Raw genomic sequence first — 15,348 nt, forward strand, 5'->3', positions numbered from 1 at the left:
TACATTGGTATCGTTACACTGTCAGCACCAGGGTCCGGGAGTCTGGGGCTGTGCCTGCTCCATACCTGCCAGGTGGCGGCTGTGCTATGGGGCCGGCGCCTGCTCTAACAGCAGCGCTGGGGACTGGCTCCCATCATGGCTGTTTAGATTGTGCTGTTCATCGCCGTAGGTGAACAATTGTGGGTCCAAGTCCCCTAAGGGGACATAAAAAATATTACAAATAGTTGCTCTTTTTGATCCCCATTTAAAATAAAGAAATAAAAAGAATAAAAAAACGAATAAAATCCCATTTGGTGTCGCCGCATCCACAAAAATCCTATTAATCAAAATAAATATTTAAATAACCCATAAAGAAAATTCTCCACAAAATAAACGAGCGGAAATAGATGCCAAACCCAAAAATGGGACAAACTGTCACAATCGCCTCACACGGCCGCGCTCAGGGGGCGTTCTGGGGATCAGAAAATGGAGACGAAAAAGTAATTAACGTAATTTTTAAAGTATTTTTTCCTTCTAAATTTCAGATAAAAAAACCCAAAACATTAATAATAAAATGACAAGTTTGTCCCCGGCGTACGGTCCCGACCCGCAGAATCGTGTCACCGGGTCCCGTTACTGCACAGAGGACACCGTGAAAAATAAACGAAAAACAAAATGGAGGAATTTGAGTTTGTTTTAATAGAAAAATGAAAAAAAAAAATTGATGGCTCCTGGAAGAACTGGAGGAAAAAAAGAAACTACTGTATATATTTTTAATGGCCCGGACCAGAAGGGGTTAATCCTAACACTCATCTGATAAAACGCAGAAACTTCTCGTTGCCTGGCAACGGCTTCATTTTGGAGACAACAGGGGAAATGAAGGTTTAGCTTCCTTCACTACAAGTTCCGCGCATGCGCCAAAAGCGTGCGCCCTCACACGACGCCTGCGCACAGACAGTTTAGAAAGCGTGATCAGCTCGTGCGCCGCCGTTGTCAGAGCAGATGTTCACTCACGCATGCGCACTCGGTACGGTGTGGGACTCGAGCTAGGCGCATGCTCAGCAGAGTTTTGTGGATGCGTGAGAGAGCTGGGCTCGGCGCATGCGCGTGGCTTCTCTTTGGCGGTGGCGCAGTCCGCTGCTGGCTCTGGGTTGAGCGGGAGTAGCGGGACCGGCAGAGAGGATGGAGGACGGGAGCGGCGACGTCAACTCCAACCTGCTCATCCCCAGCTCCACCGGGGACGCCGAGCTGGACGCGGCAGTATGGCGGTGGCTGCAGTGGGATAAGGTGACAGATGGGCTTACATAAGTGATGGGCGCTGTGTGCGGGCGCTGGGCTGCAGGAGGGGACTATAACGCCCAGCAATCCAGCAGCCTGTGTATGGGAGGACATGCTGGGGGTTGTAGTTGTACAGTCCCGCGCGAGTGTATGATGTGAGAGTAGTGTGTATATATATATATATATATACTGTATAATAGACGTGTGTATACCTGTGTAAGGTAATGTGAGTGGTGTGTATCTGTGTATATATATATATATATATATACTGTATGATAGACCTGTATATACCTGTGTAAGGTAATGTGAGTGGTGTGTCTATCTGTATATATATATATATATATATATATATATATATATATATATATATATATATATATATACTGTATGATAGACCTGTATATACCTGTGTAAGGTAATGTGAGTGGTGTGTGTATATATATAATATATATACTGTATGATAGACCTGTATATACCTGTGTAAGGTAATGTGAGTGGTGTGTCTATCTGTATATATATATATATATATATATATATACTGTATGATAGACCTGTATATACCTGTGTAAGGTAATGTGAGTGGTGTGTGTATATATATATATTACTGTATGATAGACCTGTATATACCTGTGTAAGGTAATGCGAGTGGTGTGTCTATCTGTATGTGTATATATATATATATATATATATACTGTATGATAGACCTGTATATACCTGTGTAAGGTAATGTGAGTGGTGTGTATATATATATATACTGTATAATAGACGTGTGTATACCTGTGTAAGGTAATGTGAGTGGTGTGTATATATATATATATATATATATATACTGTATAATAGACGTGTGTATACCTGTGTAAGGTAATGTGAGTGGTGTGTGTATATATATATATATATATATATGTATATATATATACTGTATGATAGACCTGTATATACCTGTGTAAGGTAATGTGAGTGGTGTGTATATATATATATAAATACTGTATAATAGACCTGTGTATAGCTGTCTATTATACAGGTATATAGGAATGCATGATATATGTCTATAATGTATGTACACTCGCACATCTTATTATTACACACCGGTTTGAGAGCGAGGTCTCATTATACACCTGTATGGGGGCTGTACTCAGGGGTGGGGTCTCATTATACACCTGTATGGAGGCTGTACTCAGGGGTGGGGTCTCATTATACACCTGTATGGAGGCTGTACTCAGGGGTGGGGTCTCATTATACACCTGTATGGGGGCTGTACTCAGGGGTGGGGTCTCATACACCTGTATGGGGGCTGTACTCAGGGGTGGGGTCTCATTATACACCTGTATGGAGGCTGTACTCAGGGGTGGGGTCTCATTATACACCTGTATGGGGGCTGTACTCAGGGGTGGGGTCTCATACACCTGTATGGGGGCTGTACTCAGGGGTGGGGTCTCATACACCTGTATGGAGGCTGTACTCAGGGGTGGGGTCTCATTATACACCTGTATGGAGGCTGTATTCAGGGGTGGGGTCTCATTATACACCTGTATGGAGGCTGTACTCAGGGGTGGGGTCTCATTATACACCTGTATGGGGGCTGTATTCAGGGGTGGGGTCTCATTATACACCTGTATGGAGGCTGTACTCAGGGGTGGGGTCTCATTATACACCTGTATGGGGGCTGTACTCAGGGGTGGGGTCTCATTATACACCTGTATGGAGGCTGTACTCAGGGGTGGGGTCTCATTATACACCTGTATGGGGGCTGTATTCAGGGGTGGGGTCTCATTATACACCTGTATGGAGGCTGTACTCAGGGGTGGGGTCTCATTATACACCTGTATGGAGGCTGTACTCAGGGGTGGGGTCTCATTATACACCTGTATGGAGGCTGTACTCAGGGGTGGGGTCTCATACACCTGTATGGAGGCTGTACTCAGGGGTGGGGTCTCATTATACACCTGTATGGAGGCTGTACTCAGGGGTGGGGTCTCATTATACACCTGTATGGAGGCTGTACTCAGGGGTGGGGTCTCATACACCTGTATGGGGGCTGTACTCAGGGGTGGGGTCTCATACACCTGTATGGGGGCTGTACTCAGGGGTGGGGTCTCATTATACACCTGTATGGGGGCTGTACTCAGGGGTGGGGTCTCATTATACACCTGTATGGGGGCTGTACTCAGGGGTGGGGTCTCATTATACACCTGTATGGGGGCTGTACTCAGGGGTGGGGTCTCATTATACACCTTTATGGAGGCTGTACTCAGGGGTGGGGTCTCATTATACACCTGTATGGAGGCTGTACTCAGGGGTGGGGTCTCTTTATACACCTGTATGGAGGCTGTACTCAGGTGTGGGGTCTCATTGTACACCTGTATGGGGGCTGTATTCAGGGGTGGGGTCTCATTATACACCTGTATGGGGGCTGTACTCAGGGGTGGGGTCTCTTTATACACCTGTATGGGGGCTGTACTCAGGTGTGGGGTCTCATTGTACACCTGTATGGGGGCTGTATTCAGGGGTGGGGTCTCATTATACACCTGTATAGGGGCTGTACTCGGGTGGGGTCTTATTATTCACCTGTATGGGGGCTGTACTCAGGGGTGGGGTCTTATTATACATCTGTATTGATGCTCTAGTGTTTTTTTTTCTACATGTCTGGTGGCTGGCAGCATGGGTGAGATATAGATGTGCGGAGGCTGTACATGGAGGTGTTGTGGTGTTGCTAAATGTCTGTATATAGGCTGTACTCAGAGATGGGGGGGTCCTGTTATTAATCTGGGTGGAGGCTGTACTCAGCGGCAGGGTCGTCATAGAATGTTAGTTGGAAGGGATCTCCTGGGTCATCGTGTCCAACCCCCTGCGCAATGCAGGAGTTACTGTATTTTTGGACTATAAGACGCACCGGACCATAAGATGCACCCCAAATTTTCAGAAGGAAAAAAAAATGTGTCAAATGGGGGTCTGTCTTACAGTTCAAATTCAGCTTACCAGGGAAGGGATCGGTACAGGTGGAGTAGTGGTCACGGGTCATTCAGTGGTCCAGGTTGGTGTGGTGGCCTCCGGGAAATCCCATCCCAGGCTGGGGCTCTGTGAGGTGGCTGTGCTCTGTGCTGGGGCAGCAGCGGGGCTCCGCCGGCATTTCTTCATAGCCCGGAGGCTTCCGCAGCTCTTTTGCTGCGATGCGTGGCCTGTAGGAAAATGGCCGCCAGGGGCGGCGCATGCTCAGATTCAGATCTCGGCAACAAGATCTCATCTGCCGAGATCTCTGGATGAGATCTGAGCATGCGCCGCCCCTGGTGGCCATTTTACCGGAGGCCATCGCATAGTAGCAACGGAGCTGTGGGGGCTTCTGGGCTATGAGAAAATGCCGGCGGTGCCCCGCAGGTGCCGCACCAGCCTGGAAAGGGAGGCTTCATCAGGACGTCCGCCACAGGATTTGTAAGTATATTCCGACCATAAGACACACACCCCATTTTGCCCCCAAATTTTTGGGGAAGAAAGTGCTTCTTATGGTCCGATAAATACGGTACTTAACCATCTCAGATGTCTGTCCAGCCGCGGTTTGAAGTCTTCCATTGATGGAGAACTCACCACCTCTCGTGGCCGCCTGTTCCAGTCATTGATCACCCTCACTGTCAAAAACTTTTTCCCAATCTCTAATCTGTGTCTTCTCCCTTCCAATTTCCTCCCATTGCTTCTAGTCTTTCCTTGTGCAAATGAGAATAATGATGATCCCTCAACACTGCGACGGCCCCTCAGATATATGTAGACGGCTATTAAGTCTCCTTAGTTTTGTTTTTTGCAGCTAAACTTTCCCAGATCCTGTAACTGTATGTAGGACACACTTTGCAGTCCGCTCACCATCCTGGTTGCTCTTCTCTGAACTTGCTCCAGTTTGTTGATGTCTTTTGTAAAATTTGGAGCCCAGAACTGGGCACAGTATCTAGATGAGGTCTGACCAAGGAGGAGTAAAGGGGGATAATTACCGTATATACTCGAGTATAAGCCGAGAATTTCAGCCCATTTTTTTAGGCTGAAAGTGCCTCTCAACTTATACTCGAGTCATTCCCAGGGGTCGGCAGGGGCGGGGGAGCGGCAGCTGTCTAATCATACTCACCTGCTCCTGGCGCGGTCCCTGCCGTCCCTGGTTCTTCGGGGACTGACAGCTTCTTCCTGTAGTGAGCGGTCACATGGTACCGCTCATTACAGTCATGAATATGGATGCGACTCCACTCCCATAGGGGTGGAGCCGCGTATTCATTACTGTAATGAGCGGTACCATGTGACTGCTCATTATAGGAAGAAGCTGCCGCACCCGGAGAACCAGGGACTGCGCCAGGAGCAGGTGAGTATGGCGGGGGAGTGCACTATATTCACCTGTCCGCGTTCCACCATCGGCGCCTCTGTGTCTTCTGCGTCCTCTGCAGTGACGCTCAGGTGAGAGGGCGCGATGACGCGATTAGTGTGCGCTGCCCTCTGTGCCTGAGCGTCAGAGTGGAGGACGCGGAAGACGGAGCGGCGCCCAGCGGTGGAACGCGGACAGGTGACTATAGCAAATGCCGAGGGCCTGAGAGGGGAGTATGTCATTTTTTTTTTTTTTTTTTTAAATCGCAGCATATGGGGCATAATAGTCTATGAAGCATCTTATGGGGCCATAATCAGCATTTGTGCAGCATTATATGGGGCATATTTTAATATGGAGCATCTTATGGGCCCATCATGAACTGCATGGAGCATTATATGGGGCTCCTGATTCAATATAGATATTCAAAAACACTTAACCTACTGATGTCTCAATTAATTTTAATTTTAGGCTAAGTGCACACGTTGCCGAATTGCCGCGGAAATTTCCGCGGCAATTCTGCGCCTCCTGCCGCAGATATATCGCATGCAGAATTAGCATGCATATTCCCGCAGAAAACTAGCGTTTTGCAAGCATAATTAGCTTGCAGAATGCTAGCGTTTTCCAAGCGATCTGTAGCATCGCTTGGAAAACTGATTGACAGGTTGGTCACACTTGTCAAACATAGAGTTTGACAAGTGTGACTAACTTTTTACTATTGATGTAGCCTGTGCCGCATCAATAGTAAAAGATAGAATGTTAAAAATAATTTAAAAAATAAAAAATGGTTATACTCACCTGCAGACAGCAGATCTCAGCGGCTTCCGTTCATATAGATGGTGTGTGTGTGCAGGACCTTCAGCTCCTTCACACACCATCTACAGGAACGGAAGCGGCCGCGTGCAGTGCTGAGGGGCAGGAAGACTCCGGGGGCCATCGCAGATGAGTATATCACAATTTTTTTATTTTAATTCTTTTTTTTTTTTTAACAATTATATGGTGCCCAGTCCGTGGAGGAGAGTCTCCTCTCCTCCACCCTGGGTACCAACCGCACATGATCTGCTTACTTCCCGCATGGTGGGCACAGCCCCATGCGGGAAGTGTTATGAAAAGCAATTCAGTACTACAATGGACATAGCGGTCAGAGCACATACAGTGATCTGACAATAACCCAAAATCATAGAACGAGCTCTGAGACGTGGGAACTCTGCAAACCGCAATCCCTAATCCTCTCCAAACAACACTAGAGGCAGCCGTGGATTGCGCCTAACTCTGCCTATGCAACTCGGCACAGCCTGAGAAACTAACTAGCCTGAAGATAGAAAATAAGCCTACCTTGCCTCAGAGAAATACCCCAAAGGAAAAGGCAGCCCCCCACATATAATGACTGTGAGTTAAGATGAAAAGACAAACGTAGAGATGAAATAGATTCAGCAAAGTGAGGCCCGACTTTCTTAACAGATCGAGGATAGAAAAGATAACTTTGCGGTCTACACAAAACCCTAAAGAAAACCACGCAAAGGGGGCAAAAAGACCCTACGTACCGAACTAACGGCACGGAGGTACACCCTTTGCGTCCCAGAGCTTCCAGCAACAAATTAGACAAGCTGGACAGAAAAAATAGCAAACAAATAGCAAAGAAGAACTTAGCTATGCAGAGCAGCAGGCCACAGGAATGATCCAGGGAAAAGCAAGTCCAACACTGGAACATTGACAGGAAGCCAGGATCAAAGCATTAGGTGGAGTTAAGTAGAGAAGCACCTAACGACCTCACCAGATCACCTGAGGGAGGAAACTCAGAAGCCGCAGTACCACTTCCCTCCACCAACAGAAGCTCACAGAGAGAATCAGCCGAAGTACCACTTGTGACCACAGGAGATAGCTCTGCCACAGAATTCACAACAGGGAAGTAAGCAGATCATTGCATTCCTAGGTGTGCAAAATTCCCACGATTCCGCAAATTTAATGAACATGCTGCGTTTTTTTTCTGGAATGCGAATCTGCTCAGGAAAAAAATGCAGCATGTGCACAAAAAATGCGGATTGCATTCTATTAAATAGGATGCTTAATGTGAGCGGTTTTTTTAGCGGTTTTATAGTGTTTTTATAGCAAAAAAAACGTGAAAAAGCTGCTACGTGTGCACACAGCTTTATTGGTATCTATTTTTATTTTTGAAATTTACCGGTAGCTGCTGCATTTTCCACCCTAGGCTTATACTCGAATCATTAAGTTTTCCCAGTTTTTTTGTGGCAAAATTAGGGGTCCCGGCTTATGCTTGAGTATATACGGTAATTCACGTGATCTAAACTCTCTAGAATTCTTTGCCTTTTTTTTGCTGCTGCATCACACGGTTGACTTATGTTGAGTCTGTGATCTAATACTATACCCAAGTCTTTCTCACTCAATCTGTTCCTTAGTTCTATTCTTCCCTTTCTCCAGAAGTAATTTTCTGCTTTCTTGCCCAGATGTAGAATTTGGCATTTCTCCCTCTTAAATACCATTCTTTTAGTAGCTGCCCATTGTTCAAGCTTATGTAGATCCTTCTGAATCCTTTCTCTGTCTTCTCCAGTGTTGGCTATCGGGACAGAGCCTTGTGATCCCCACTGGAAGCACTCTTCCTATTGGATGTGAAACCATTTATTACCACTCTGAGTACGATCACTGAACCAGATATGAATCCACCTAACCGTGGCCTTGTCAATCCCATACTTGGTCATTTTTTCAATAAGGATTGTGTGAGATAGTTTATCAAATACTTTGCTGAAGTTTAGATATACTATACTGTCTTTCCCTGTTCCCCCAGTCTTACTCGGGGTGGTATCTTGTTATACCCTTTATGGAGGCTGCACTCAGGGGTGAGGTCGTTACTTCCATGTGAAGGATGTAATATGGTGTGAGGCTTTGCTATTCCTATACTGTTTGTACTCAGCGGTGGGATCTTCTTATGATTCACCTAGATGGAGGCTGTACTCGGGGGCGAGATCTTATGATAGACCTGAGGGAGGCTGTACTTGGGTTTGACCTGATACACCTGGATGGAGGCTATACTTTGGGGTGACATCTTATGATACACCTGGACGGAGGCTGTACTCGGGGGTGACATCTTATGATACACCTGGACGGAGGCTGTACTCGGGGGTGGGATCTTCTTATGATACACCTGGATGGAGGCTGTACTCGGGGGTGACATCTTCTTATGATACACCTGGATGGAGGCTGTACTCGGGGGTGGGATCTTCTTATGATACACCTTGATGGAGGCTATACTCGAGGGTTGGTTCTTATGATAAACCTGGATGGAGGCTGTACTCGGGGGTGGGATCTTATGATACACCTGGATGGAGGCTATACTCGACAGTTGGTTCTTATGATAAACCTGGATGGAGGCTGTACTCGGGGGTGGGATCTTATGATAAACCTGGATGGAGGCTGTACTCGGGGGTGGGATGATCTTATAATTCACTTGGAATAGAGGCTGTACTCAGAGGTTTGACCCTATGATACCCGTGGATGGAGGCTGTACTCGGGGTGTAACCTAATGATACCCGTGGATGGAGGCTGTACTCGGGGGTGAAATCTTCTTGATACACCTGGAAGGAGGCTGTAGTCGGGGGTTAGATCTTATTCACCTATATGGGAGCTGTACTTGTAAGTGAAGTCTTTTGTTCTATACATGTGTATGGAGGCTGTACCCGGGTGGGGTGGTGTAATACAGACATGCCTGTGGGCTGTACCCAGGATAGGGGTCTTGTTATATACCCCGGTGGAGGCTTAATTTGAGATTTTGGCTTTCTCTTTCAACTTAGAGGTTATACACAGGGATGATGGCCACTTTTTTCTTCTTACATTTTTTTTTTTAGAGGCCGGAGATTCTCTTATGATAGTTTTTTTTTTTTGATTCTTATACTCCTGCACAGAGATTGTGCTCTGGGGTGGAGTCTTATACTCTTGTATAGAGGTTGTGCTCAGGGGTGGATTCTTATACTCCTGTATAGCGGTTGTGCTTGGGGGTGGAGTCTTATACTCCTGTATAGAGGTTGTGCTCAGGGGTGGATTCTTATACTCCTGTATAGAGATTGTGCTTGGGGGTGAAGTCTTATACTTCTGTATAGAGGTTGTGCTCGGGGGTGAAGTCTTATACTCCTGTATAGAGGTTGTGCTCTGGGGTGAGTCTTATAATACTCTAGTAGAGGTTGTGCTCGGGGTGGAGTCTTATACTCCTGTATAGAGGTGCTCGGGGATGGAGTCTTATACTCCTGTATAGAGGTTGTGCTCGGGGATGGAGTCTTATACTCCTGTATAGAGATTGTGCTCTGGGATGGAGTCTTATACTCCTGTATAGAGGTTGTGCTCGGGGGTGGAGTCTTATACTCCGTCCTGTATAGAGGTTGTGCTCGGGGGTGGAGTCTTATACTCCGTCCTGTATAGAGGTTGTGCTCGGGGTGGAGTCTTATATTCCTGTATAGAGGTTGTGCTCGGGGTGGAGTCTTATTCCCCTGTATAGAGGTTGTGCTCTGGGATGGAGTCTTATTCCCCTGTATAGAGGTTGTGCTCTGGGATGGAGTCTTATACTCCTTTATAGAGGTTGTGCTCTGGGGTGGAGTCTTATACTCCTGTATAGAGCTTGTGCTCTGGGATGGAGTCTTATACTCCTGTATAGAGGTTGTGCTCGGGGGTGGAGTCTTATACTCTGTCCTGTATAGAGGTTGTGCTCGGGGGTGGATTTTTATACTCCTGTATAGAGGTTGTGCTCGGGGGTGGATTCTTATACTCTTGTATAGAGGTTGTGCTCTGGGGTGGATTCTTATACTCCTGTATAGAGGTTGTGCTCGGGGGTGGAGTCTTATACTCCTGTATAGAGGTTGTGCTCGGGGTGGAATCTTATACTCCTGTATAGAGGTTGTGCTCGGGGGGTGGAGTCTTATACTCCTGTATAGAGGTTGCGCTCGGGGGGTGGAGTCTTATACTCCTGTATAGAGGTTGTGCTCGGGGGGGGTGGAGTCTTATACTCCTGTATAGAGGTTGTGCTCTGGGGTGGAGTCTTATACTCCTGTAGAGAGGTTGTGCTCGGGGGGTGGAGTCTTATACTCCTGTATAGAGGTTGTGCTCGGGGGGGGGGGGTGGAGTTTTAAACTCCTGTATAGAGGTTGTGCTCTGGGGTGGAGTCTTATACTCCTGTATAGAGGTTGTGCTCGGGGAGTGGAGTCTTATACTCCTGTATAGAGGTTGTGCTCGGGGGGGGGTGGAGTTTTAAACTCCTGTATAGAGGTTGTGCTCTGGGGTGGAGTCTTATACTCCTGTAGAGAGGTTGTGCTCGGGGGGGTGGAGTCTTATACTCCTGTATAGAGGTTGTGCTCGGGGGGGGGTGGAGTTTTAAACTCCTGTATAGAGGTTGTGCTCGGGGGTGGATTCTTATACTCTTGTATAGAGGTTGTGCTCTGGGGTGGATTCTTATACTCCTGTATAGAGGTTGTGCTCGGGGGTGGAGTCTTATACTCCTGTATAGAGGTTGTGCTCGGGGTGGAATCTTATACTCCTGTATAGAGGTTGTGCTCGGGGGGTGGAGTCTTATACTCCTGTATAGAGGTTGCGCTCGGGGGGTGGAGTCTTATACTCCTGTATAGAGGTTGTGCTCGGGGGGGTGGAGTCTTATACTCCTGTATAGAGGTTGTGCTCTGGGGTGGAGTCTTATACTCCTGTAGAGAGGTTGTGCTCGGGGGGGTGGAGTCTTATACTCCTGTATAGAGGTTGTGCTCGGGGGGGGTGGAGTTTTAAACTCCTGTATAGAGGTTGTGCTCTGGGGTGGAGTCTTATACTCCTGTATAGAGGTTGTGCTCGGGGAGTGGAGTCTTATACTCCTGTATAGAGGTTGTGCTCGTGGGGTGGAGTCTTATACTCCTGTATAGAGGTTGTGCTCGGGGGGGGTGGAGTCTTATACTCCTGTATAGAGGTTGTGCTCTGGGGTGAAGTCTTATAATACGTCTGTATGGAGGTTATAATATCCATTTTAATGTGATGGGGAGGAGGGATATGCGGCTGCAGTATTAGTCTTGTAGTGGTGTGATGGGGAGGAGGCGCAGCACGTTACATATCGTGGACCCATATCGTTGCTGGCTGTGGGCTCCCTCATCAGATAACAGGGTATCTCTATAATTTTTGGGTACCATCTGACAGTGACCCCCTTTAGTTTCTTCTCTTGATAGAACCCCAAAACCAGAGGGCAGATTGAGGCGCTGCTCCAGGACGGGAAGAACAAGGAACTGCGGGATCGGCTGTGCTCCCGGATGTCGTTCGGCACAGCTGGGCTGCGCTCCGCCATGGGGGCCGGATTCTCCAGGGTCAACGACCTGACTATCATACAGACCACACAGGTGGGTGTGCGAGTCGTGTCGGGTGCAGACTGCTATTCACTGGCAGCAAGCAGAAAGCTACAACTTTCTATTCGAAAAGACTTCATTGTCCGGCACTTAAGGGCCTGAGCTTGGTCGTCTCTGTGTTCTTCTGAGCATGCTGAGAGTGGAGAAGGTACATGGTGCAGACACTGGGGGTAGTAGTCGTAATATTCTAGTGTGTGGTCCGCGCCGGCTGTCCTGTGCTGGGGATTACACAATGTGGAGATGACGCTCTGCGCCTGGTCCAGGGTCACTCTGTCCTCGCTCCGCGCTGCACTGATAACGCAGCTTATATTTAGCATTTGACCTTCCCAAACAAGCTGAGGGGCGACGAGAGGGCGAGCAGGAGGCACTATGTGCACGGGCCGAAATCACTGCTATGTGCAGGGGAGGAGGCGAGCAGGAGGCACTGTGTACACGGGCCAAAATCACTGCTATGTGCAGGGGAGGAGGCGAGCAGGAGGCACTGTGTGCACGGGCCGAAATCACTGCTATGTGCAGGGGAGGAGGCGAGCAGGAGGCACTGTGTGCACGGGCCAAAATCACTGCTATGTGCAGGGGAGGAGGCGAGCAGGAGGCACTGTGTGCAGGGGCCGAAATCACTGTGTGCAGGGGAGGAGGAGGCGAGCAGGAGGCACTGTGTGCAGGGGCCAAAATCACTGCTATGTGCAGAGGAGGAGGCGAGCAGGAGGCACTGTGTGCAGGGGCCGAAATCACTATGTGCAGGGGAGGAGGAGGCGAGCAGGAGGCACTGTGTGCAGGGGCCAAAATCACTGCTATGTGCAGAGGAGGAGGCGAGCAGGAGGCACTGTGTGCAGGGGCCGAAATCACTGTGTGCAGGGGAGGAGGAGGCGAGCAGGAGGCACTGTGTGCAGGGGCCAAAATCACTGCTATGTGCAGGGGAGGAGGCGAGCAGGAGGCACTGTGTACACGGGCCAAAATCACTGCTATGTGCAGAGGAGGAGGCGAGCAGGAGGCACTGTGTGCAGGGGCCGAAATCACTGTGTGCAGGGGAGGAGGAGGCGAGCAGGAGGCACTGTGTGCAGGGGCCGAAATCACTGTGTGCAGGGGAGGAGGAGGCGAGCAGGAGGCACTGTGTGCAGGGGCCGAAATCACTGTGTGCAGGGGAGGAGGAGGCGAGCAGGAGGCACTGTGTACACGGGCCAAAATCACTGCTATGTGCAGAGGAGGAGGCGAGCAGGAGGCACTGTGTGCAGGGGCCGAAATCACTGTGTGCAGGGGAGGAGGAGGCGAGCAGGAGGCACTGTGTGCAGGGGCCGAAATCACTGTGTGCAGGGGAGGAGGAGGCGAGCAGGAGGCACTGTGTGCAGGGGCCAAAATCACTGCTATGTGCAGGGGAGGAGGCGAGCAGGAGGCACTGTGTGCACGGGCCGAAATCACTGCTATGTGCAGGGGAGGAGGTGAGCAGGAGGCACTGTGTGCACGGGCCGAAATCACTGTGTGCAGGGGAGGAGGAGGCGAGCAGGAGGCACTGTGTGCAGGGGCCGAAATCACTGCTATGTGCAGGGGAGGAGGCGAGCAGGAGGCACTGTGTGCACGGGCCGAAATCACTGCTATGTGCAGGGGAGGAGGCGAAGAGGAGGCGCTGTGTGCAGGGGCCGAAATCACTGTGTGCAGGGGAGGATGCGAGCAGGAGGCACTGTGTGCACGGGCCGAAATCACTGTGTGCAGGGGAGGAGGCGAGCAGGAGCCACTGTGTGCACGGGCTAAAATCACTGCTATGTGCAGGGGAGGAGGCGAGCAGGAGGCACTATGTGCACGGGCCAAAATCACTGCTATGTGCAGGGGAGGAGGCGAGCAGGAGGCACTGTGTGCAGGGGCCGAAATCACTGTGTGCAGGGGAGGAGGCGAGCAGGAGGCACTGTGTGCACGGGCTAAAATCACTGCTATGTGCAGGGGAGGAGGCGAGCAGGAGGCACTGTGTGCAGGGGCCGAAATCACTATGTGCAGGGGAGGAGGCGAGCAGGAGGCACTGTGCAGGGGCCGAAATCATTGCTATGTGCAGGGGAGGAGGAGGCGAGCAGGAGGCACTGTGTGCACGGGCTGAAATCATTGCTATGTGCAGGGGAGGAGGAGGCGAGCAGGAGGCACTGTGTGCACGGGCCGAAATCACTGCTATGTGCAGGGGAGGAGGCGAGCAGGAGGCACTGTGTGCACGGCCCGAAATCACTATGTGCAGGGGAGGAGGCGAGCAGGAGGCACTGTGTGCACGGCCCGAAATCACTGCTATGTGCAGGGGAGGAGGCGAGCAGGAGGCACTGTGTGCAGGGGCCGAAATCACTATGTGCAGGGGAGGAGGAGGTGAGCAGGAGGCACTGTGTGCAGGGGCCGAAATCACTGCTATGTGCAGAGGAGGAGGCGAGCAGGGGGTACTGTGTGCACGGGCCGAAATCACCGTATGTGCAGGGGAGGAGGCGAGCAGGAGGCACTGTGTGCAGAGGAGGAGGTGAGTAGGGGGCACTGTGTGCAGGGGAGGAGGCGAGCAGAGTGCACTGTGCAGGGGAGGAGGCGAGCAGGGGGCACTGTGTGCAGGAGAGGAGGCGAGCAGGGGGCACTGTGTGCAGGGGAGGAGGCGAGCAGGGGGCACTGTGCAGGGGAGGAGGTGAGCAGGAGGCACTGTGTGCAGGGGAGGAGGCGAGCAGGAGGCACTGTGTGCAGGGGCTGAAATCACCGTATGTGCAGGGGAGGAGGCGAGCAGGAGGCACTGTGTGCAGGGGCCGAAATCACTGCTATGTGCAGGGGAGGAGGAGGCGAGCAGGAGGCACTGTGCAGGAGAGGAGGCGAGCAGGGGGCACTGTGCAGGAGAGGCGGCGAGCAGGGGGGCACTGTGTGCAGGGGAGGAGGCGAGCAGGAGGCACTGTGTGCAGGGGAGGAGGCGAGCAGGGGGGCACTGTGTGCATGGGAGGAGGCGAGCAGGAGGCACTGTGTGCAGGGGAGGAGGCGAGCAGGGGGCCACTGAGTGCAGGGGAGGAGGCGAGCAGGGGGCACTGTGTGCAGGGGAGGCGGCGAGCAGGGGGCACTGTGTAGGGGAGGAGGCGAGCAGGGGGCACTGTGTGTAGGGGAGGAGGCGAGCAGGGGGCACTGTGTGCAGGGGAGGCGAGCAGGGGGCACTGTGCAGGGGAGGAGGCGAGCAGGGGGCACTGTGTGCAGGGGAGGAGGCGAGCAGGGGGCACTGTGTGCAGGGGAGGAGGCGAGCAGGGGGCACTGTATGCAGGGGAGGAGGCGAGCAGGGGGCACTGTATGCAGGGGAGGAGGCGAGCAGGGGGCACTGTGTGCAGGGGAGGAGGCGAGCAGGGGGCACTGTGTGCAGGGGAGGAGGCGAGCAGGGGGCACTGTGTGCAGGGGAGG

General features: G+C 50.9%; 1 protein-coding gene across 1 annotated transcript in view; it reads left to right on the plus strand.

The window, feature by feature from the left end:
• The first annotated feature begins 1,078 nt into the window (after window positions 1–1,078).
• The window catches only part of PGM2L1 (phosphoglucomutase 2 like 1), a 40,522-nt gene continuing 26,252 nt past the window's right edge, over window positions 1,079–15,348 (plus strand). Inside the window, exons 1-2 of the mRNA XM_069759471.1 lie at window positions 1,079–1,266; window positions 11,791–11,958. Of these exons, the coding sequence (XP_069615572.1) occupies window positions 1,162–1,266; window positions 11,791–11,958 (273 nt within the window). The 5' untranslated portion in view covers window positions 1,079–1,161. The remainder of the gene's footprint in view (window positions 1,267–11,790; window positions 11,959–15,348) is intronic.

This window comes from Ranitomeya imitator, chromosome 3 (assembly GCF_032444005.1).
Source record: "Ranitomeya imitator isolate aRanImi1 chromosome 3, aRanImi1.pri, whole genome shotgun sequence".
Classification (NCBI taxonomy): Eukaryota; Metazoa; Chordata; class Amphibia; order Anura; family Dendrobatidae; genus Ranitomeya; species Ranitomeya imitator.